The sequence below is a fragment of the Nomascus leucogenys genome, chromosome 7b (genome assembly GCF_006542625.1).
Source record: "Nomascus leucogenys isolate Asia chromosome 7b, Asia_NLE_v1, whole genome shotgun sequence".
In the NCBI taxonomy this organism is placed as follows: domain Eukaryota; kingdom Metazoa; phylum Chordata; class Mammalia; order Primates; family Hylobatidae; genus Nomascus; species Nomascus leucogenys.
Genome location: NC_044387.1, coordinates 48,355,970 through 48,379,229, shown reverse-complemented (window position 1 = coordinate 48,379,229; position 23,260 = coordinate 48,355,970). Strand labels below are relative to the sequence as shown.

Below are 23,260 nucleotides of genomic sequence, written 5' to 3'. Positions count from 1 at the left end.
GGTCTCCGGGGATCCTCGCGACCTTCCAGGGATGCCCAGCTGGGGCGCGGGCAGGGTCTGATTCTTTTTTCCTTTTCTTTCTTTCCAAAGTCTCAGAACCATCTGTGGGCGGGGTGGGGGAACTTGAATCACTCTGAGAAACCTCCGCAAGAAAGAAAACCCCAATCAAACCTTGCTGCCCATAGCTCCCTTCACTGGTTGGGGGAGTTCAGGTTCACGGGTGTCCTAGGTTCCTCCCGGCTCTCTCTCCACACATACCAGAGTCTGTTTTCAATTATATTTTATTACATTTTCTTTTTCTCACCTGTCATTTACCAGAACTCCTTGGGTCTCCAGAAATCACAGTGCACCCTGATGTTGTGCCTCTTCCTCCAGGAGGCCCTCCCTGACCAGCCTCCCCTCTATTAGGGCTGATTATTCTGGTTCCTAACACTTGGGTGTTTCATTGTCCTTAATGTATGGATCTCTGCGTTGTAGGTAGACCTTGTCTTTCAAGCAGGCTGGAGCACAGAGGCTGTGTAGGTTCCTCCCCTGTCTGGGCCTTGCTCTCCTTTCCTGTAAGGAGGACAATAATGACAGCAGTAAAGTCCCCTGTGCCAGGCCCAGCCAGCCTTCCCAGGCCATCCTCTGGGACTATTTATGCCCCACCCCACCGAGGGGCAAGTTCAAGCCCCCACCACCACCACCCTCCTACAATTTTACAGATAGGAAATGCAGCCCAAGGAGTCCTGGTCTTGTTCAGGGTCAGGAACAGGCCCTGCATGGGTCACACTGGGGGCAGGTGGTGGGGTGACCAGGCCTGGAGGGCACATGTGGCTCAGTTCAGGCAAGTTCTCTCAGCTCATGTGTTGCTTCCACAGTGGGACCGTTGCCACTGCCACAGGAGAGTCCCATCACAGGGCAGATGGCAGTGCTTGGGCCTGGTGCCCTTGGTCTCCAACCAGCCTACCCCCATTTCATACACGTGGTGATCTTGCTGCCCCACCCACCTTCAGAATCTCCTCTAGCCAGGAAGACAGTGTGCCTCATAATAACTACGGCTGTGATTTTGCGTGCATTTATTTCCTTACCCATCACAACAGCCTGAGAAGGAAGGTTCTCTTTGTATTATTTCCATTTCACAAACGGAGAAACTGAGGTTCAGTGAGGTTAGGGACTCTCCAGGGCCACACAGCTGCTAAGCGGCAGAGCAGCCCTGGGCAGGCTGGCCTCCCAGGTGGAGGGCTAGAAGCAGGAGGGGAGAGGCCTACCAGGCTCATGCAAGGCCACAGGGCCTACAGTGCACAATTCAAGTCCTATTCTGTGACCGTGGCAATCAGTGAGTGGACCCCTCTGTTCCAGCCTCCCTGGGACACCAGGGGTAACTGAAATATTCTCCCAGACTGCTGCCAGGACACCATGACAGGCATAGAGCCAGGCACGGGGGGTGCTCAGGAAGTGGGGTTGGGGCTGCTGAGTTTGGAGTGCCAGAGATAAAGCTGGGGAAACAGGTCAGTGTGGGGGCTGAGGCCAGCAACTTGGGGAGATACCCTGACACAAGGCAAGTGCAGGCCTGACCTAGGGCAAGTCTATTGTGGCTCCCTTGGCCCCAGGCACTGTGCTTGAGGTTCCTGCTGCCCCATGCTGGGGCAGAAATCACAAGATCTTCATAGAGCAAAAGCTAAAACCAAGGGCAGGCTGGAGGTGCTGCCTCTCCCGAAGGGCCCTCAGGCTTAGGGAAGATGCATGTGGACCAGGGGCCCCAGGAAGACCCAGGAGGGGTCTAAGCCCCAGGCAGCCTGAGGTCCTGATCTTGCCCCAAGGATGTTTCTGGAAAGGCGATAATATTCCAGCAGCTTTGACAGTACCAAATGGGGCACATGGCTGTGGCGAGACGACCTAGAGCAGCTGGCAGGTCCCTCAGGCCCATCAGACACCCCAAAGGCAGCAGGAGATAGCCAAGGTTAGAGAAGCAGTGAGTGTGGGGAGGATAATTCCACAGCCTGGGAGAAAGGTGGATCCCTAGGCAACCCCAGCCCTGGAGCACCCCACCACGCAGCAAGCTTGTCCCTCTCCTCCTTACAGCTACCCTCTACTGTCAGGTTCTCCTGTTCCCCACTCCCCTCACCCTAGGGTCTCCAAGCAGGGTGTGCAGGTATTTTAGGTAAGAAAGTGGCCGGGCGTAGCAGCTCACGCCTATAATCCCAACACTTTGGGGGGCTGAAGCAGGAGGATCGCTGCCTGGGCAACATGGCAAAACTGTCTCTACAAAAAACAAACAAAACAACACTTTAGCTTGGTGTGGTGGTGCAAGCCTGTAGTCCCAGCCACTTGGGAGGCTGAGGTGGGAGGATGGCTTGGGCCTGGGCAGTCAAGGCTGCAGTGAGCCATGATTCTGCCACTACATCCAGCCTGGGTGACAAAGTGAGACCCTGTCTCAAAAAAAGAAAAAAAAAAAGGCCGGGTGCAGTGGCTCACACCTGTAATCCCAGTATTTTGGGAGACCAAGGTAGGAGGATTACTTCAGGTCAGGGATTCGAGACCAGCCTGGCCAACAAGGTGAAACTCCATCTCTACTAAAAATACAAAAATTAGCTGGGTGTGGAGGCACGCACCTGTAATCCTGGCTACTCAGGAGGCTGAGGCAGGAGAATCGCTTGAACCCAGGAGGCAGAGGTTGCAGTGAGCCGAGGTTGCGCCACTGCAGAGTGAGATAGCAGAGTGAGACTCCGTCAAAAAAAAAAAAAAAAAAAAAAAAAAAGAGAAAGAAAAGAAAAGAGAGGAAGGGGAGGGGAGGGGAGGCGAGGGGAGGGGAGGGGAGGCGAGGGGAGGGGAGGGGAGGGGAGGGAGGGGAGGAGAGGGGAGGGGAGGGGAGGGGAGAAGGGGAAGGAAAAAAAAAAAAAGAACTGAGCTTCAGTATCTAACATTGTGATTGACACTGTCGCCCCCTGGAGCCCAATCTGAGAATCAGCAGGATTCTCCTTGAGTCTTAGGGTTCTGAAGGCAGAGACCAAGACTAGGGGCCTTTTCCCTGCAGGCTGAGGTGGATTTCCAGATGCAGAGACCTCAACTTAATTAACTGATCCCCAGGAAACGTTGAAGGACTGATATAGCACAGCCAACATGAGCCAAGGGCAGCTGTGTGGAGGGGCAAGCTGATGCAGTGGTGCCCACAGATGCACAGTGATTCATTCATATGGAAGCATAGGTTGGGGGATTCCCCAGGTCAAAGAACTGGGGTCCAACCCCATCACCCATGCCTGTTCCTGCCCCTCTGCCTTGCCCTGGCTACTGCAGCCCAGCCTCTTCTCAGCCCAGGTCTGTCTACACAGGCCTGACCACTGTATGCCCAGCACCCACTGGATTCTCTGGGGTTGTTCAACTCTGTCCAAAGTCAGCTCCAGCCCATTGACCTATTCAGTTCAGACTAGGCCCTCCTCAAATGGCTGGCTTTGCAGCGCACACTGTCCTGTATGTTTGTTTGTTTATTTATTTATTTATTTATTTATTTATTTTGAGACGGAGTCTTGCTCTGTCCCCCAGGCTGGAGTACAGTGGCACGATCTTGGCTCACTGCAAACTCCGCCTCCTGGGTTCACGCCATTCTCCTGCCTCAGCCTCCCGAGTAGCTGGGACTACAGGCGCCCGCCATCATGTCCGGCTAAGTTTTTTTTTGTATTTTTAGTAAAGACAGGGTTTCACCGTGTGAGCCAGGATGGTATCGATCTCCTGACCTTGTGATCTGCCCACCTTAGCCTCCCAAACTGCTGGGATTACAGGTGTGAGCCACTGCGCCTGGCCTTTTTTTTTTTTTTTTTTTTGAGATGGAGTTTCACTCTTTTTGCCCAGGCTGGAGTGCAATGGCATGATCTGGGGTCACCGTAACCGCTGCCTCCCAGGTTCAAGCAGTTCTCCTGCCTCAGCCTCCCGAGTAGCTGGGATTACAGGCGTGCACCACCATGCCTGGCTAATTTTGTATTTTTAGTAGAGATAGGGTTTTTCCATGCTGGTCAGGCTGGTCTTGAACTCCCGACCCCAAGTGATCTGCTTGCCTTGGCCTCCCAAAGTGCTGGGATTACAGGCGTGAGCCACCGCGCCTGGTGAGGGATAGCCAGTCTTAATCCCTGTTCTCATGGAGGGAGGTGGCAGGAGCTGAGGGCAGATGCCCATAGGTGTTCATAGGAGAGGAAAAGGGCATTCACACAGAAGAAACAGTGTGGGCAAGGAGGTAAGATGGTAAACTCTGGAGAACTCAGAATATGCCAGTCCAGTCCAGCTTGCCATGAAGTTCTGGGCAAGGGCCTGGCATGGAGGTTGGCTGGTCTGGAGGAATGAGGGGAGCTGGTTAAGGAGTCTTCATCACACGTGTTTTGTTTTTGAAATGGGGTTTCTCTCTGTCACCCAGGCTGGAGTTCAGGAGTGCGATCATAGCTCACTGCAGCCTTGAACTCCTAGGCTCAAGGGATTTTCCTGCCTCATTCTCCCATATAGACGGGACTACAGGCATATGCCACTGTGCCAGGTTACATGTGTCTTCAGGAAAGAAATCTAAGACTGGTGTTGGACTAGAAGGAGGCAAGAGGTAGGGGGAAGAGGTCAGAGGACTCCTACAGTGAGGGCTGGGCAAGAGCTAGCCCACAGGGCTGCAGGGTAGCCCTGTCCCTGCGGCCCTTAATTAGACCCCATGAGGAATTTCTATCACCAATTTGGCAATAGGCCAGGAGTGTGGCTCACACCTGTAATCCCAGTTCTTTGGGAGGCCAAGGCAGGAGGATCACTGGAGCCCTGGAGGTCAAGACCAGCCTGGGCAACATGACAAAACCCCCTCTCTAAACACGCACACACATGCGCATGCGCACACACACACACACACACACACACACACACGATTGACAACAATCTCCACACTCCCAGTGACTGATGGGCTAGTATAAGCTGTCTCAGGCCAGGCGCGATGGCTCGTGCCTGTAATCTCAGCACTTTGGTAGGCCGAGGCAGGCGGATCACCTGAGGTTAGGAGATCGAGACCAGGCTGGCAAACATGGCGAAACCCTGTCTCTACTAAAAACACACACACAAAAAAAAATTAGCTGGGCATGGTGGCAGGCACCTGTAATCCCAGCTACTTGGGAGGCTGAGGCAGGAGAATTGCTTGAACCCAGGAGGTGGAGGTTGCAGTGAACGGAGATCATGCCACTTCATTCCAGCCTAGGCAATGGAGCGGGACTCTGTCTAAAAGAAAAAAAGAAAAAAGAAACAAAAACAAACAAACAAAAAACAGCTGTCTTAGTCCACACAGTGGAATATTATTCTGCCATGAAAAAGTTTTTTATTACAAACATTTTATTATTTTTAATTATAAACAGTGTTTTGTAATTATGTTAAAAATACATATTTTTTTTTGATACAGGGTCCTGCTCTGTGGCCCAGACTGGAGTGCAGTGGCGTGATGACAGCTCACTGCAGCCTCCACCTTCCGGGCTCAGGTGATCCTCCCACCTCAGCCTCCCGAGTAGCTGGGACTACAGGCATTCGCCACCATGCCTAGCTAATTTTTGTATTTTCTTGGTAGAGACAGGTTTTCACCATGTTGCCTAGGCTGGTCTCAAACTCCTGAGCTCAAGCAATCCACCTGCCTCGGCCTCCCAAAGTGCTGGGATTACAAGCATAAGCCACCGTGCTGGGCCTAAATATTTTAAATATTTTCTTTTTCTTTTGAGACAGGGTCTCGCTCTGTTGCCCAGGCTGGAGTGCAGTGGCACTATTACGGCTCACTGCAACCTTCACTTCCCGGGCTCAGGTGATCCTCCCACCTCATTCTCCTGAGTAGCTGGGACTACAGGAGTGTGCCACCATGGCTGGCTAATTTTAAAAATTTTTTCGTAGAGGCGGGTTTTCGCCATGTTGCCCAGGCTGGTCTTGAACTCCTGGACTCAAGCAATTCGCTCACCTTGGCCTCCCGAAGTGCTGGGATTACAGGCATGAGCCACCGCACCTGGCCTTTCTTTTTTTTTTTTTTTTTTTTTTTTTTTTTTGAGACTGAGTCTTGCTTTGTTGCCCAGGCTGGAGTGCAATGGTGTGATCTCAGCTCACAGCAACCTCCGCCTCCCAGGTTCAAGCGATTCTCCTGCCTCAGCCTCTTGAGTAGCTGGGATTACAGGCGTGGGCCACCAGGCCTGGCTGATTTTTGTATTTTCAGTAGAGATGGGGTTTCACCATGATTAGCCAGGCTGGTCTTGAACTCCTAACTTCAAGTAATTCGCCTGCCTCAGCCTCCCAAAGTGCCGGGGTTACAGGCATGAGCCACCACACCTGGGCCAACTCCCAGGTTCAAGCCATCCTCCCACCTCAGCCTGTGGAGTAGCTGGGGCTATAGGCATGCCACCACGCCCAGCTAATTTTTTTATTTTTATTTTTTTGTAGAGACTCACTATATTGCCCAGGCTGGTCTTGAACCCTCGGGCTCACGTGATCCTCTCCGCCTCAGCTTCCCAAATTGCTGGGGTTAGAGGTATGAGCCACCACGCCCTGCCTACAGCTCTTTGGAATGCTGCGTCCTATAGATATTTTTTTCCTTCAACCCAGAAGCCAAAGCATAATTCCTTAAATTCTTCAGAGCTGTCTTGGTGAGCTCAGGTGGTCTGCAAACCGCTATTTCCAGAGGGCTGGCATGGGGGCTTGTGTCTTCCTCCTTGTAGCCCTGTCCAGGCCCCTCCTCTTCTTGGCTCCCACCCTCTAGGCAGTTACTGGTTACCTACTCCGTCCTTCCCGGACTTGACTGTTGGGCATCTCGAGGGCTTCCCCCTTGTTAATCTTCTCTTCCTCAGACCCCTTAGCCTGAAAGTGTGTTCCCCCAGGGCTTTCCTTGGCGGGTGGGCGGGCGGGCGGAGGCTGTCCTCCTGGGGCCGCCACCCTGGCCATCCCATCCGGCCGTCCCTCCTCCACATGGTCCTGCTTCCATCTTAGGGAGGGCAGAGCTCGGTGATCCTGCGCCTCCCTCAGGGACTCAGGGACACAGGTTACTTTGGGCCGAGAGCCCAGGAAGCCGAGAGGGCAAATGCAACGGCTCCGAAGAGCCATACGGAGAAGGGCGGCGCAGCCGGCCGTTGGGACCCATGCCCCGCCTTCCGCAACCCCACGCCACCCAACCCCACCACAGGCCACCCTCCGCCCCGCAGCTGCCCTGGCCCACAGCCCCCAGTTTCTGCAGTCGCTGAATGCGCCTCCGCCATCCGTGGATGCCAGAAGCCATGGGCACTGGAGAATGTCAGAGAAAAGTCAAGTTCTTCCTTGGGATCCGAGGGCGAGGACGGAACTCCCGGAAGCACCAGGGGCCACAAGAGTTGGGCCGCCTTCCACACCCACCACGCGCAAAGTCCGCCACCCTCTTCCCCCCATCCCAAGCTGGGATCCTCCCTGCCCTTCACCCCCTTCCGTGCGATTTCCACCTTCCCCAAAGTCGGCGCTGGAGATGCCCCACCTCGGCTGCCGCGGGCGGGGACCGAAGGTGCAGCTTGGCCTGGCGATGCGTGGCCAGGAGCAAAGGTCTGGAGGACACGGAGCTGGCCAGGGTCCAGGTTGCAGGCCACGCGGCCACGCCGGAGTCCACGCTGCAGCGGGGGTCCGAGCCCGTTTTCAGCGTCCAGGGGCGTGGCGGCCTGGCCCTCAGCACAGTGGCCCACAGCCCCTCCTCAGGGCTGTGCCCCCGACTTCGCCCGGCTCTGTCCCCACCTCCTCCACCCCAGGTAAGGGCGCGCGAGAAGGGACGGGGAGAGCGCTGGTCAGGAAGCCCGGACTGAGCGCGGGGGCTGAGATCTGGGATCCAAACGCCCGGCAGACCCGGGCTCCGCTCTCACATCACGCGGTACATGGGCTACAGTTCCTTGTCCGAGGGCTTCCGGGAGCTGGAGCCGCACAGAATGAAGGGGTTCACTGGTAGTGGTTCCCAACTTCGTTGCGTATTAAACCCCCCTGGAGAACTTAAACTTCAGTGCCCAGTCCTATGCAATCAGATCCTGGGTGTCCACTGTGCAGCGCTCGTGGAGAGCCAGCGATGTGGAGGGTCGAGATCACCCAATTCTTTGGGGACAGGGTCTCACTGCCACCCAGGCTGGAGTCTAGTGGTGCAATCACGGTTCACAGCAGTCTCGACCTCCAGGGCTCAAGCGATCCTCCAGCCTCAGCCTCCCAAGCAGCTGGGTGCACAGGCGCATGCCACCACGCGTGGCTTTTTTGGGACGAGGTCTTGCCATGTTTCCCAGGCTGGTCTCGAACTTCTGGGCTCAAGCGACCCTCCCGTCTCGGGCCTTCCAAAGTGCTGGGATTACAGGCGTGAGTCACTGCCCCTGGCCCCATCCAGCTCCTTCAGCCTGGATTACCAGTATTTCCCCTCCTCCAGGAAGCCAGGAATGCTTCCTAAACTCACCTGGGCTCCACAGCGCCCCTCATCCTCAGCGCACTGGTCACCACGTATGCTGCCCCAGCTTTCCAGCGCAGGGCCCTGAGCTCCAGCTCTGGTTGCTACCGGAATAGTCTTGCTTGCTGCCCTTGAAGAACCAGGGTGTACATTAAGACTGCAAGAGCAGAGTCCAGCCATAATAATGGGTTGGGGAGTCACCCACTTGGCCAGAGAAGACACCTCCAGAATGACCAGCCTGGAGGTGTCAAGTTTTTGTTGCAGGGTAAGGTTTCAAGACTAGCTGGGCCAGCTGTACTGTTAACCCAGCAGGGAGGCAAGCAGAGGCGTAGCCCCCACTAGGTCCCATGTCCAAGAGTTTCCCTCACCTCAAAGGAACCCAGTCCAGCATTGCCGGCCAAGATACACCTGTTTAAACAAGTTATCTTTTAGTTATTTATTAAAAATTGAGATGCTGGCCAGGCGCAGTGGCTCATGCCCGTAATCCCAGCACATTGGGAGGCCCAGGTGGGCGGATCCCGAGGTCAGGAGTTCAAGAGCAGCCTGGTCAACATGGCGAAACCCACCCTCTACTAAAAATACAAAAAGTAGCTAGGCATGGTGGCACACGCCTGTAGTCCCAGCTACTGGGGAGGCTGAGGCAGGAGAATCGCTTAAATCTGGGAGGCGGAGGTTGCAGTGAGCCAATAATACACCACTGCAGAGGAGACTGTCTCAAAAAAAAAAAAAAAAAAAAATTGAGATGCTACTATGTCTCAATAGGGGTCACTATGTCGACCAGGCTGGAGTGCAGTGGCTATTCACAGGCACAGTCATAACTCACTGCAGTCTGGAACTCCTAGGCTCAAGCAATCCTCCAGCCTCAGCCTCCAGAGTAGCTGGGACTACAGGAGTGCACCACCGCACCAGGTCTAAAGGTAGTTTTCAAAGATGTCTCTGGAGTATTGTTTCTCCCAGAATGATGTGACAGTTTTGATATTTCAAGACAGACTTCTCTCAAATTCAGCAGAAACCTGAAAGTAGGAACCAGGGACATTTTAGCCTCATAGTTCTATATAAATAGATATCCTGGGCCAGGCACAGAGGGTCATGCCTATAATCCCAGCTTCTGAGGAGGCCAAGGTGGGAGGATTGCCTGGGCCCAGGAGTTGGAGGTTGCAGTGAGCGATCATCTTACCACTGCACTCCAGCCTGAGCAAGACATTGTCTTAAATAAATTTTTAACTTTTTTTTTTTTTTTGAGATGAGTCTCACTCTGTCACCCATGGGGCTGGAGTGCAGTGGTGAGATCTTGGCTCACTGCAACCTCTGCCTCCCGGGTTCAAGCAACTCTCCTGCCTCAGCCTCCCGAGTAGCTGGGATTACAGGCGCCTGCCACCACGCCCAGCTAATTTTTGTATTTTTAGTAGAGACGGGGTTTCACCATCTTGGCCAGGCTGGTCTGGAACTCCTGACCTTGTGATCCGCCTGCCTCAGCCTCCCAAAGTGCTGCTAAATTTATTTTTAAGACAGGGTCTCAGCTGGGCACAGTGGCTCATGCCCATAAACTCGGCACTTTGGAAGGCTGAGGCGGGTGGATCAGCTGAGGTCAGGAGTGAGACCAGCCTGGCCAACATGGTGAAACCCCGTCTCTACTATAAAATACAAAAGTTAGCTGGATGTGGTGGCATGCGCCTGTAATCTCAGCTACTCAGGTGAGGCTGAGGCAGGAGAATTGCTTGAACCCGGGAGGTGGAGGTTGCAGTGAGCTGAGGTCACACCATTGAATTCCAGCTCTGGACGACAGAGCAAGACTGTCTCGGTGGGGGGAGGGGGAAAGGATCTTCCTCTGTCACCCAGGCTGGAGTGCAGTGGTATGTCTGCTCACTGCAACCTCCGCCTCCCAAGCTCAAAAGATCTTCCCACCTTGGCCCTCCCTGCACAGTAGTTGGGACTACAGGCGTGCATCACCATGCCTGGCTAACTTTCATATTTTTTGCCGAGATGAGATTTCACCATGTTAGCCAGGCTGGTCCTGAACTCCAGATCTGCCCATCTTGGCCTCCCAAAGTGCTGGGATTACAGGCATGAGCCACCACACCCAGCCATAATTTTAAAAAATGGCTTCCTGAGGTTTTACAAGAAAATGTGCACCTCAAGATACACAAATAGGCATGGGAATAGAGTACAGGTGAAGTGAAAGATAAAATGTACTGAGAGCTGGGAGTAGGAGAGACAAGGCCCTGGCTGAGGGGGTGTCAGTGGGCCTCCCAGCACCTCAAGCCAATCCACTTGGAGGTCTCCCAAAGTTCATCAGGAGAACCATGTACAGCCAAGAACAGAAAAGGATTCAAGAAAGCCGCACAGGTATCATGCCCTGACCTGCGATGAGGCTGCTCACTTCCCATGACTTCTGCTTGATACCATTCAACCCTGGTTAGCTCATGCTGAAGAAATATTTACTAGAAGCCCCAGATATGGGTGCCTAGAAGGAAAAAGATCCAAGTTCTCTGTGGTGGTGCAACCTGTGGGAACTATTGCCTCATGCTCAGAAGGCCAAGCACTAGGCTCCCATACAGTACCTACAAGGCAGACACTCTAGGAGCCAGGTTTTTTCTCTTTTGGAGGGAGACCCCAAGTGTTCTCCTCTGGGTGCCCGAGTGTTGGAATAGGCGGATGCCAAGACTTCATTCTAGCTCTTGGTCAGCAGCAGCACTAAGGGGTCTCTGAGGAGCATCAGAGATTTCACCACTGCTGAACTGCCAGGAGGCTAGTGGGAGCGGACTGAGGAGACACTGAAACACCAAAGCTGCCGCCACCACCGGCTGATGCAAGTTTTATTGAGACAATATACAAACAGGCCATGGAAACAAGGGTTTTGATGCTGGGACCAGTAACGTAAAACGGCATACAAAAATAAAAAGGCACTAATCTGTTAAGAAAAGACACTCGATGTATTCTAAGAATATAAGTCATTTAATACTGTTAATTTTATAGCACAAAATAAAACAAGCTATGATCCCCAAAAATAATTTTAAAAGCTTACACAGAAAATATTATTGCCTGAAGTTTATGATCTTTAAGTTACAGGTCAAAAGAGTTTTACGTTGTTGTTGTTTTTGTTTTAAAACACACAGTGAAGACCGTCTAAGAAGCAAGGCCACTGTTCCTCCTGTAGGGACAACGATCCTGTCTCAGAGACCTGTCCTTCTGCTCCTTTAGAAAATAGAACCAGCACAGTGTCCACACCGACAGCAGTTACCAGGGGCATAGTCCTCCGGTCCCAGAGGGTGGAGTTGAGGCAGAGCTCAGTGGTGTCCACAGAAAGCATTAGTCTTAGGTACTGTGTTAAAACAATCAAGAATTCATTCATGTTTAAGAGATTAATAACCATAATATTAAAGGATTAAATTATAAACACCTGGCACAAAACCACATCATCCCTTTTCAAAAATAAAATGTTCATATTCCTCTGAGCAAACATCACAAGAGCAGTGGCCATCTGCCTCAGGCCTGCCTTGTCTGTAAACAGCTGTAAAGGAAAGCTAGCACAGCGCCAGGGACACGTGAGCTCCCAGGAGGGCACAGCTGTCCTTCCCTTTCAGCTTTCCAAACATGAGCACAGAAGGTATCTAGTCTGGGTGACCAAAGTCCTCAAATGGCAGCCGGTCAACACATCGTCTTCCTCGTTAGCCATGTCGTCAGGTGGTTCCACACAGCACAGACATGGCTGACTCCTGTACCGCAGGTCCTTCCCGGGATACACAACTTTTTAACCAGTCAATGCCCTCTAGTACATAATTTGTTTCCTTCCCAGGTGAAAAACCATAGTGAGTTAATTTAACATCCAAATATTTCTTTAAACATGGTAGAGCAGAGCAAGTAGCAGTTATGAACACCCACCCTCTGGGTCAGATGTGCACTGCTCTATGGAGCACAACAGTCTTCCTAGACCAGTGGGGAACCCAGGCATGAAGCTGAGCTGACGCAGCAGTGCTGCGTTCATATGTTTAGTGTGAAAAACAGAGTATCCCTGCCTGATTAAAAAAATTGACAAGGCTGTAAGTCAGTAAGTTTTACTAGTTTTGGCACATATCTGGAGTGCAGAACTCAAGCTCACCTTGTTTTGAGCTCTGAATCTCCTGGCAGCCCTGGATGCCATTTTCATGGGCTGAAGTAATGAGCTGATTAATTATAAAAACAAACCACAGGTATATTCTAGGTATATCTGATTCTGAAGTGCGCCACACAAGGTGAGTCGGGGTATTGGTCAGTAGACAGGGCTGAAAGGAAACGTTGCTTTCCAAAATGGTCACAGACTTCTTGCGCTGAGTCAACTGCTGTAATTCAAAGGTGTCAAGCCCTTCAGCTAAATCTGGTTGAAAAAGGCCTAAGGGTCTGTGCCCTCCTTGAACAAGACACACATTCCTCCCTCTGCTGCAAACTCCACTCACGACTCAACATGGGCAGGGATGAACCACGTCACTGGCCAAAGGGCAAATACTGTTTCTAGGCAGAGTTTGGGGACTGTGATATGTCTGCCACTTGTGGGTGCTACGCCAGGCCTGAACCCAAAATGAGCCAACCTGACACACCTAACCAGAAGCGGCAACTGCCGCAGATCGTGCAGAGCAGGAGGCGGCCACCGTTCTCACTGGCAAGGAAGGGCTAATCTCCAAGGCTTTTAGAGGAAAACCACAGATGGGAAGCCATGGTGATAGTTTTCCCAACTGACCATTAATTCTGTCTCAGGAACACTGTCAAGATTCATGAATATGGCAGTTATCTGCCTGATGGAATACTGATTTAAAGAAAAATCGAAAAATGGTTGTTTTGCTGGTTCTGTCTCCAGAATGCATTGCTCTAAATCTCAAAACCCAGGAACCTCCAGACAGGGCCACAGTCACAGCAGATGCTCAGTAAATGACAGCTACTCATTAGGCTGTTGCTACATTTCTAGGTCTGCTGTGTTCACTATGAGCTGAGGCTTGTCTTTACCAGGGTCCAGAAGAGAGAGCAGACTGAATTGCACAGGGTTCCCAGAATTCTAGTCTGCTATGTGCAGCAGATGATGGATGAACCACACATATATACCAGCTGGCTTGTATGAACAGGCCTCTTTTAGCTAACAGGGAAATGCTTTAATATCAATACACTGATAAGTGGTTAATGATAAACTGGTTAATGGTCTCCCTAGTCACTAAAACTCTAAGACATCAAATACATTAACGAATTTCCAGAGCTTGCATTTCCTTTGCTTGGGAGCATCACAGACACTTACTTAGACTGTGAGACCAGTATGGGCAGCACCAACTTTCTCTGGCAGCCTGGCGAGACTGGGCCTGGGCACGGAGGTCTGGGTGTCAGTGAGTGGAGTTTAACGATTCATTAATGAGCCCAGTGATTCTATGAACAACCCCACTTTTTAAGGAAGTTTAAGTCTTAACCTTAAAGGGGTATATTCACTGAAAAGCTGAACAGAAAACTGGCCAACTGCCCTCCAACCCACTGCTCTTATCACTGGCAAAACAAGGTAAGCAAAGGTTTCCCTAAAGTACCCCCCAACTCTGATGCTTTTTAAAACAAAGTAATCCAAGGGCCTGTGCACATAGCATGGCACACCACAACTGCATTATTTTGTGTGTTGTCTGCTACATGGCAAAACAAGGTACTACTGGCAACCAAGACAATAAAGGCCTCTGCTTCAGGGTTGTTCTTTTCAGATTCCTTTAGTTACAGCAGCTTCAGTTTATAAGCTCAGAGGCATGAGTCATTCCTTGCACTATCATAAAAACCCAACCTACTACTTAACCTGTTTAGAACACACAAGTCTAGGCCAGGCGCGGCGGCTCACAGCTGTAATCCCAGCACGTTGGGAGGCTGAGGCGGGTGGATCACCTGAAGTCAGGAGTTGGAGACCAGCCTGGTCAACATGATGAAACCCCGTCTCTACTAAAAATACAAAAATTAGCTGGGCGTGGTGTGCGCGCTTGTAGTCCCAGCTACTGGGGAGGCTGAGGCAGGAGAATCACTTGAACTCAGGAGGCGGAGACTGCAGGGAGGCGAGATTGCGCCACTGCACTCCAGCCTGGGTGACGGAGCGAGACTCCGTCTCAAAAAAAACAGAACAAACAAAAAAAAACCAAAAAAACCCCCACACAAGTCTAATTAATTAGTTTTCCAAAACCAAACCAAAACAAAAGAAAAAAAAGCCAGATTTTGGAGTTTTAGGACAGAATTCTCTCTTCCTTAAGGTTCACTTCCTGTTGTCCAAAGAAAAGCAAGATGGCAGCTGAGCCACGGCTTTGTAGAACAGCAAACATGCAGTATCTCGCCATGGCCTCAAGCTTTCTCTGGTGAACACGACAGAATCAGTCCCATGTACAAACGGGCAGCAATGAGAAGGAAGACCCTTTCCTCGTCAACTTCTCTCCACTTGTGTGCTTCCATCAGTATTTCCAGTTTATGATCCAAAAGAACTCTAAAATCGGCTACTCTTTGACAATACGACTATGATACAAACGTCAGGAGGCAGCCGCTGTGTGCATTCCAAATGTGTGTGCGACTGCCAGTCTGCAGAAAGCTGGACTTCGGCAATGCAGTGTGACTTGCCTATGAGAGAAAATGCTTTCCCACTTCAAAGGAGACTAGGACAGGCAGAACAACAAAGCAGCAGGAAACAGGGCAACAGCAATCACTCGTTTTCATCTGGGTTTTGAGGGTCAAAGATTTTCACGTGCGTAAAGGGGAAAAGCCCTTTGCGCCCGTTCACCTCGCCTTCCCATTGGCCATTTATATTCATCCTTGTGACTTTCACGATGTCACCAACCTGTATGGATGAAGAAGACAAAGTTAGCATTTCTCTGCAACAAGAAAAAGACAGTTTACATTAAATCACAAACACTACCTTATCCAAAGGGCCCATACATTATTATTTAGACACAGGGTCTCACTCTGTTAGCCATGCTGGAGTGTAGTGGTGAGATCCCTACTCAATGTAACCTCTAACGCCTGGGCTCAAGTGATCCTTCCACCTCCACCTCTTGAATAGCTGTGACTACAGGCGTGCACCACCATGCACATTAATTTTTTATTTTTTATAGACGGGGTCTGTCAACCAGGCTGGAATGCAGTGGCACGATCACAGCTCATTGTAACCAACTCCTGGGATTACTTGAGGTCAGGAGTTTGAGACCAGCCTGGGCAACATGGTGAAACCTCATCTCTTCTAAAAAATAGAAAAATTAGTCAGGTGTGGTGGTACATAACTGCAGTCCCAGCTACTCAGGAGGCTGAAGTGAGAGGATGGCTTGAGCCCATAAGGCTGAGGCTGCAGTGAGCCGTGATCATGCCACGGCACTCCAGACTGGGCAACCGAGTGAGACTCTGTCTCAAAAAAAACAAAAATCAAAACACACACACACAGAAACAGCTTCTGAGCACAAAGCAGCTCCCCCCCACTTCCCCCGACACTAACCCTCTATTTTGGCCACTAACCCCAACAGGATAGAAATGAACACGATTCTGAGAATGGTTAACGTCAAATTACACAAAAAGGTGTATTTTAAAAAAAGACCTTCAGGTGGTAGCCATTGTAGACAGGGTGTTACTCTGTTCAGCAGAGCACTAATCTAAGGTTCTGTATTGTGTACTTAGGTCCATAAAAACACTACTTGAATATAAGACCCACCTAAGATCTAAGACAGTAAGAAATAAGCTTTTGTCTGCTTAAACACATATAGAACCAGGCATAGTGGTACGTGCCCGTAGTTCTAGGTACTTGGCAGGCTGAGGTGGGAGGACTGCTTGAGCCTAGGAGTTTGAGACCAGCCGGCGCAACACAGCAAGACCACATCTCAAAATAAAAACGGGCACAAGGTTTTTATGGCACAGTCCAGTGGTCCATGCCATGAACTTTGGAGCATGCAGGACACCAAACAAATGTCCTGGTTCTGCCACTTTTAGAAACTACATGACTGTAGCAAACTGCTTAAGTTCTCCAAGTCTCAGTTTCCTTCCAACTTTGAAAGGTTCTTGCAGTAATTAAATGATTGTTACTTGAGTAGAGATTTCTGAGTAGAACCCAGCCCCCAACCCCATGCCCCCTCTAATGAGAACCCAGCCCCCAACCCCACGCCTCCTCTAATGATCATACCCTTTGGATGCATGAAGGGAAGAGCTGGAATTAGCACTGAGAAGCACAGCACTGTATATATCAGAGGATTTCCAACCTTGTCACCAACAAGGGTCCTCTCAAAACCAATGAGGAACAGGCTGAAAACGGGGTCTAAAAAATTACTGTGATGGATACTAAGCAGCCGAGGAAGACTACGGGAAGATTAAAGATGAGGCTAAGGATTGAAAGCTGCCAAAAACACTCACACCTCACGCCTTCCAATTAACTTGTGAGTCTGGCAGTCTTCAACAGGATACTTTCTACATGATCCTACCTAATCAATTAAATAAATTTACTGAACATCTACTCCATGGAAAATGGGCAAGTCAGTTCATATCCTTAAAAAACTTCTGTCTTTTGAGTGGGATACACAATGAATCTTTGTCAGATAATAACACAGTGTAAAAAGCACGAAGTGGCCGGGCGCAGTGGCTCACACCTGTAATCCCAGCACTTTGGGAGGCTGAAGTGGGTGGATCACTTGAGCCCAGCAGTTCAAGACCAGCGTGGGCAACACAGTGAAACCCTGTCTCTAAAATACAAAAATGAGCCAGGCGTGGTGGCATGCACCTGCAGTCCCAGCTACTTGGGAGAATGAGGTGGGAAGATCGTTTAAGCGCAGGAGACAGAGGTTGCAGGGGTGCAGTAAGCTGTGATCACACCACTGCACCCCAGCCCGGGTGACAGAGCGAGACCTTGTCTCAAAAAAAAAAAAAAAAAAAAAAAAAAAAGAAAGAAAAAAAGAAAAAGACAAGAAAAGAAAAAGGCTAGGTGCAGCGGCTCACATCTGTAATCCCAACACTTTGGGAGGCCAAGGCAGATGGATCACCTGAGGTCAGGAGTTCGAGACCAGCATGGCCAACATGGCAAAACCTCGTCTCTACTAAAAAATACAAAAATCACCAGGCGTGGTGGCAGATGCCTGTAATCCCAAATCCCAACTACTAGGGAGGCTGAGGCAGGAGAATCACTTGAACCTGGGAGGTGGAGGTTGCAGTGAGCCAAAATTGTGTCACTGCACTTGGTGTAGCTGGGCGCAGTGGCTCACACCTGTAATCCCAGCATTTTGGGAAGCCAAGGTGGGAGGATCACTTGAGGCCACATGCTCAAGACCAGCCTGAGGGACATAGTGAGACCTAGCTTCTATTGAAAAAAAAAAAAAAGAGAGACAGAGAGAGAGAAAACACATTAAAGCAGCAAGTGGCAGAAAAACACTACTAAATCAATGCTGCAGAGCACAGGATCAAGGAGCTACTGCTTAGACAGAGGGAACCTGGACCAGCAGAAGTAGGTCAAGGAGCAGCCTAGGAAGAGAATGGCTGACAGACTTCTGGTGGCCTCTTGACCATTAGTGCCTCATTGTGGCCTTGCAGGAGTTTCCACATGCTAAAACACCATCATCATTCTTCATGCTGTTTTCTATCTCAACACAGAAAAGATATCCTGGCTGTTATGCAGCCTGCTGTCCACTTACAGGCCTGGCTATGGACCAGCTTCTTCCATGGCTCTACCGAACAGTGCTTGTGCTCAGATCCTAAAATGGTTGGTAGCTTGGCAGCCATCTTGCTGTTTCCCTCATCACTCCCTATTCTGGTGTGGTGCTCTTCCTCTGGGTTCATGGTACACGGATCCAGCTCAAAGAAGCACTCAGTTTGGAGGGCAGATCAATCTGTTTTTTTTTTTTTTGGGGGGGGGAGGTGCTCTACACCTTCAGAGAAACTTTTTTAGTAATGAACTATAGAAATAATCCCTGAAAGTATAGTCTTACAGGACAGATCAATCTTGATGTGGGTAGATACCAACTCAGTTCAAGGGGCAAACTACACCTGGAAGATGTGGCTGACCCTTATCAACAGATTAAGAGGAAGCACATACCTAATGCATCATCTTTATTAATTTTCACCCTATGGAACAGGACAATCCTAGTCATTATTAGAACTGTCAAAATACTATTTTTGTGGCTGGCCGCACTTAGCACCTGGGGAGTGGACAAATTAACTCTAAAACACATATGCCAGGGACACTAGTCAGCCCTTTTATGTCTATCAAGAGTTAAATGGCAAGAGGGTACCTCTTGTTGCTGGCAATAGTTTCCTACAGCCCTACTTGTCCAGAGTGTTGTCCAAGAAATGACTCTACTGACTGGCATCTGGCACTTGATTCAAAGAGCAGTCAAGGCACTGGAGGGCCCAAGCACTGGTCGTCACAACAGTTTTTTGGTTCCATAATTAAGAAAGTAATTCCAAGCCGGGCATGGTGGCTCACATCTGTAATCCCAGCACTTTGGGAGGCCAAGGCAGGCGGATCACGAGGTCAGGAGATCGAGACCATCCTGGCTAACACCGTGAAACCCTGTCTCTACTAAAAATACAAAAAATTAGCCAGGCGTGGTAGCAGGCGCCTGTAGTCCCAGCTACTTGGGAGGCTGAGGCAGGAGAATCGCTTGAACCGGGGAGGCGGAGGTTGCAGTGAGCCGAGATTGCGCCACTGCACTCCAGCCTGGTGACAAAGCAAGACTGTCTAAACAAAACAAAACAAAACAAAACCGAGAATAATTTAACCATGGTGAAAGACTTGCATACCAAAAATTATTAAAGACCTAAATAAATGCAAAAACATTTGTGTTAATGGATGGAAAGACTTATTATTAAGATATTAATACTGGCTAGGCGCAGTGGCTCACACCTGTAATTCCAGCACTTTTGGGAGGCTGAGACAGGAGGATCACTTGAGCCCAGGAGTTTGAGACCAGTCTGGGCAACACAGTGAGACCCTGTCTCATAAAAAGAAAAAAAAAAAAAAAACGGCAGTCCGGGCGCAGTGGCTCACGCTTGTAATCCCAGCACTTTGGGAGGCCGAGGCGGGCGGATCACAAGGTCAGGAGATCGAGACCATGGTGAAACCCCGTCTCTACTAAAAATACAAAAAATTAGCCGGGCGTGGTGGCAGGCGCCTGTAGTCCCAGCTACTCGGAGAGGCTGAGGCAGGAGAATGGCGTGAACCCGGGAAGCGGAGCTTGCAGTGAGCCGAGATTGCGCCACTGCACTCCAGCCTGGGCGACAGAGCGAGACTCCGTCTCAAAAAAAAAAAAAAAAAAAAAAAAAAAAAAAAAAAAAAGCTAATACTACCTAAAGTGATCTACAAATTCAACAAAATCCCTATCAAAATTCTAATAGCCTTTTTTTTTTTTTTGCAGAAATGGGAAAACCAATCCTCAAATTCATATAGAATTGCAAGGAACCTGAATAGCCACAACAACCTTGAAAAGCATCAAAGTTAGAGGACTTACACTTCCTTGACTTCGAAATTACTACAAAAAGCTATAGTAATCAACAGTGTGGTGCTGGCATATGGAGAGACATACAGAACAATGAAATAGAACTGAGAGTTCAAAAATAAACCCACACATTTATGATCAAGTGTTTTTTTTTTTTTAACACGTGGGAGTCTCATTATGTAGCCCAGGCTGATCTTCAACTCCTAGGCTCAAGCAATCTTCCCACCTCAGTCTCCAGGGTACCTGAGATTACAGATATGCACCACCACACCCAGCTTGGCCAACTGATTTTTCACTAGGGTGCCAAGTCCATTCAACAGAGAAAGAATAACCTTGCTGGGACAACTGCACCAATTTCCACACGCAAAAGAAAGACTCTGAAACCTTATCTCACACTATACACAAAAAGTCATTTAAAATGGAACAACAGCCTAAATACAATAACTAAGGTCAGGCATGGTGGCTCACGCCTGTAATCCCGGCACTTTGGGAGGCCAAGGCGGGCGGATCACCTCAGTTTAGGAGTCCAGAAGAGCCTGGCCAACGTGGCAAAACACCATCTCTACTAAAAATACAAAAAATTAGTGGGGTATGGTGGTGAGTGCCTGTAATCCTGGCTACTTGGGAGGCTGAGGCAGGAGAATCGCTTGAATCTGGGAGGCAGAAGTTGCAGTGAGTCGAGATCATGCGTGCCATTGTACTCCAGCCAGGGCGACAGAGTGAGACTCTGTCTCAAAAAATATAAAATAAAATAAAAAACAAACAAAAACGCCCAAATAACTCGATTAAAAAATGGGCAAAGAACTTGAAAATATTTATCCAAAGATTTGCCAACAGCCAATATGAAAAGATGCTCAACATCAGTCACTAGGAACATGCAAATCAAAACCACAATGACATACCACTTCACACCTACTAAGATGGCTATAATAAAAAATACGGAAAATAATAAGTGTTGATGAGGATGTGGAAGAATTTTTTTTGGCAGTGAAGAAGGGAGCCCTTATATACTGCTGGCTGGAATGGAATATGGTACAGCTGCTATGGAAAATAGTTTGACAGTTCCTCAAAAAGCTAAACATAGGAGGCTCATGCCTATAATCACAGCATTTTGGGAGGCTGAGGTGAGCGATCAGTTGAGGTCAGGAGTTCGAAGCCTGGCTAACATGGCAAAACCCTGTCTCTACTAAAAAATACAAAAATTAGCCAGGTGTGGTGGCACACGCCTGTAATCCCAGCTACTCGGGAGGCTGAGGCAGGAGAAATCGCTTGAACCCAGGAGATGGAGGTTGCAGTGAGCCGAGATTGTGCCACTGCACCTCCAGCCTGGGCAACAGAGCAGAACTCCATCTCAAAAAAAAAAAAAAAAAAAAAAAAGCTAAACACAGAATTACCCATTTGACCCAGAAATCCACTCCGAGACATATAACCAAAATAACTGAAAGCAAGGACTCAAACATTTGTGTGTCATGTCCACTGCAGCATTATTCACTATAGCCAAAATAACAAAAACAACTCAAGTATCTATCAAGAGATAAATGGATTAACAAAACATGATATATACATAACAATGGAATATTATTCAGCCCTAAAGGAATGAAGTCTTTATCTTAATTTCCTGTACAGATGGAGTCTCACTATGTTGCCCAGGCTGGTCTCAAACTCCTTGCCTCAAGTAATCTTCCCACCTTGGCTTTTCAAAGAACTGGGATTACAGGTGTGAGCCACCTCATGCTGGGACAAGGAATGAAGTTTTGATATATGCTACAATCTGGATGAACTCTGAAAACATTGTACCCAATGAAATAATTCAGACCCAAAGGACAAATATTGTATCATTTTACTTATATCAGGTACCTAGAATAGGTAAATTCATAGACAGAAGGTAGATTGTTGGCAAATTATATAAACCTCAAGCTCTTAGTGTGGGGGTAGTCATGAGAATAAACTTCTCTCTGTGAACCCCTAGCTGATGGTTCTTCTCACTCAACAGCTACCACCAGAAAACAGCTATCACAGAAAACAGAGGTCAGCCTAATGACCAGGATGGGACAGGCCCTGCCTGAACCACACCAGGGCCCCAATTCCATGGCATTCTCATTTAATTTACACATTAGGAAAGAGGAACAAAAACCTTTTAAAAATATTTTTTTCTGGGCTGGGCGCAATGGCTCATGTGGTCAGGAGTTCAAGACCAGCCTGGCCAAGGTGGTGAAACCCCATCTCTACTAAAAATACAAAAAAAAGCCCGGCCTGGTGGCAGGCACCAGTAATCCCAGCTACTCGGGAGGCTGAGGCAGAGAACTGCTTGAACCCAGGAGGCAGAGGTTGCAGTGGGCTGATATCACGCCACTGCACTCCAGCCTGGGCGACAGAGCAAGACTCCATCTCAACAACAACAACAACAACAAAAATATATATATATATAAAAATATACATATACACATACACAAACACATATATTTATATATTTTTAAATACGAGAATCTTCTAAAATTCTGAAGGACTTTCTAAAGATTCCTATGTTTGCATGGTATTATAATCAAGGAAAAATGCACTTTTGGTACTGAAGAAATAAAGCTGAGATGCTATGAAGGACAACTGACACAATGTCAAAGACAGAAGGGTGGAGGAGGATCCTGGTCAGTCCTGATGAAAGGTCCAAGGAGGCGAGTGGAAATGATTCCTCGGGCACCAGACATCCACACACCACCACGGCATGGGTAGGACACACCTGAGATTCTTGCTTAAGGTGAATGCTAACTTGTGGGCCTTTCTGGGAAGCCTTGGTAAGAAGGCTTCACGTGCTAGAATGTGACGTGAGGTGAGGGACAGAAGCCCCATTACAATGGGAGGCTGTAAGCTTGCCGCATGGACCCCCAGGGCTGAGTCAGATGCTTCACGATGAACACATACAGGCCCAACAGCACTGCAGGCCACCCAGCAGGAGGAACTCATGATGATCCCTAAGAGATTACAAAGTCCAATCAGTATTACTGAAACCTAAACTTACTTTGCAGATTACTTCACCTCAGCAAGCAGAAGCAGCAATGAAGAAAATGCTAATACAAATTTAATTCTAAGCAATGAAGCAAAACCAATTGGTAAAGTGGGAATCTGCTAATTCCACGTCAGTCAGTAAAGGAAGTTGTACCATGGGCCCTTGGGAAGGCCAATTCAAAAGACACAGAGACCAGATGTAATCCAAATTACTACAGGTTTTGAAATGGGACAAAGACAATCCAAGAAGAAATTATAAAAACGCAATCACAGATGACACAGAGCAATTATGGGAACGAAGAGCAAGAATGTTGAGGATGCTAGTAAGCTCAAAGAACGCTGAGTATCACTAAGAAAAAAAATGCCAAAAAAAAAAAAAAAAAAAAGAGCACCAAAGATGAGGAAAGGGTGTTCTTAAGAGCTGACCAAACAC

At 49.1% G+C, this 23,260-nt stretch overlaps 1 protein-coding gene, 1 long non-coding RNA gene and 1 pseudogene across 2 annotated transcripts in view; 1 reads left to right on the top strand and 2 right to left on the bottom strand.

Moving 5' to 3' along the window:
• Nucleotides 1-4,058: 4,058 nt before the first annotated feature.
• LOC115835983 lies at nucleotides 4,059-12,951 on the top strand. The gene is made up of 3 exons (XR_004030964.1): nucleotides 4,059-4,079; nucleotides 5,578-5,581; nucleotides 12,870-12,951. It is a non-coding gene; the product is annotated as an uncharacterized LOC115835983 (long non-coding RNA).
• The window catches only part of CRKL (CRK like proto-oncogene, adaptor protein), a 37,876-nt gene continuing 25,800 nt past the window's right edge, over nucleotides 11,185-23,260 (bottom strand). Inside the window, exon 3 of the mRNA XM_003281431.3 lies at nucleotides 11,185-15,203. Within this exon, the coding sequence (XP_003281479.1) occupies nucleotides 15,069-15,203 (135 nt within the window). The 3' untranslated portion in view covers nucleotides 11,185-15,068. The remainder of the gene's footprint in view (nucleotides 15,204-23,260) is intronic.
• LOC115836211 lies at nucleotides 18,243-18,316 on the bottom strand (annotated as a pseudogene).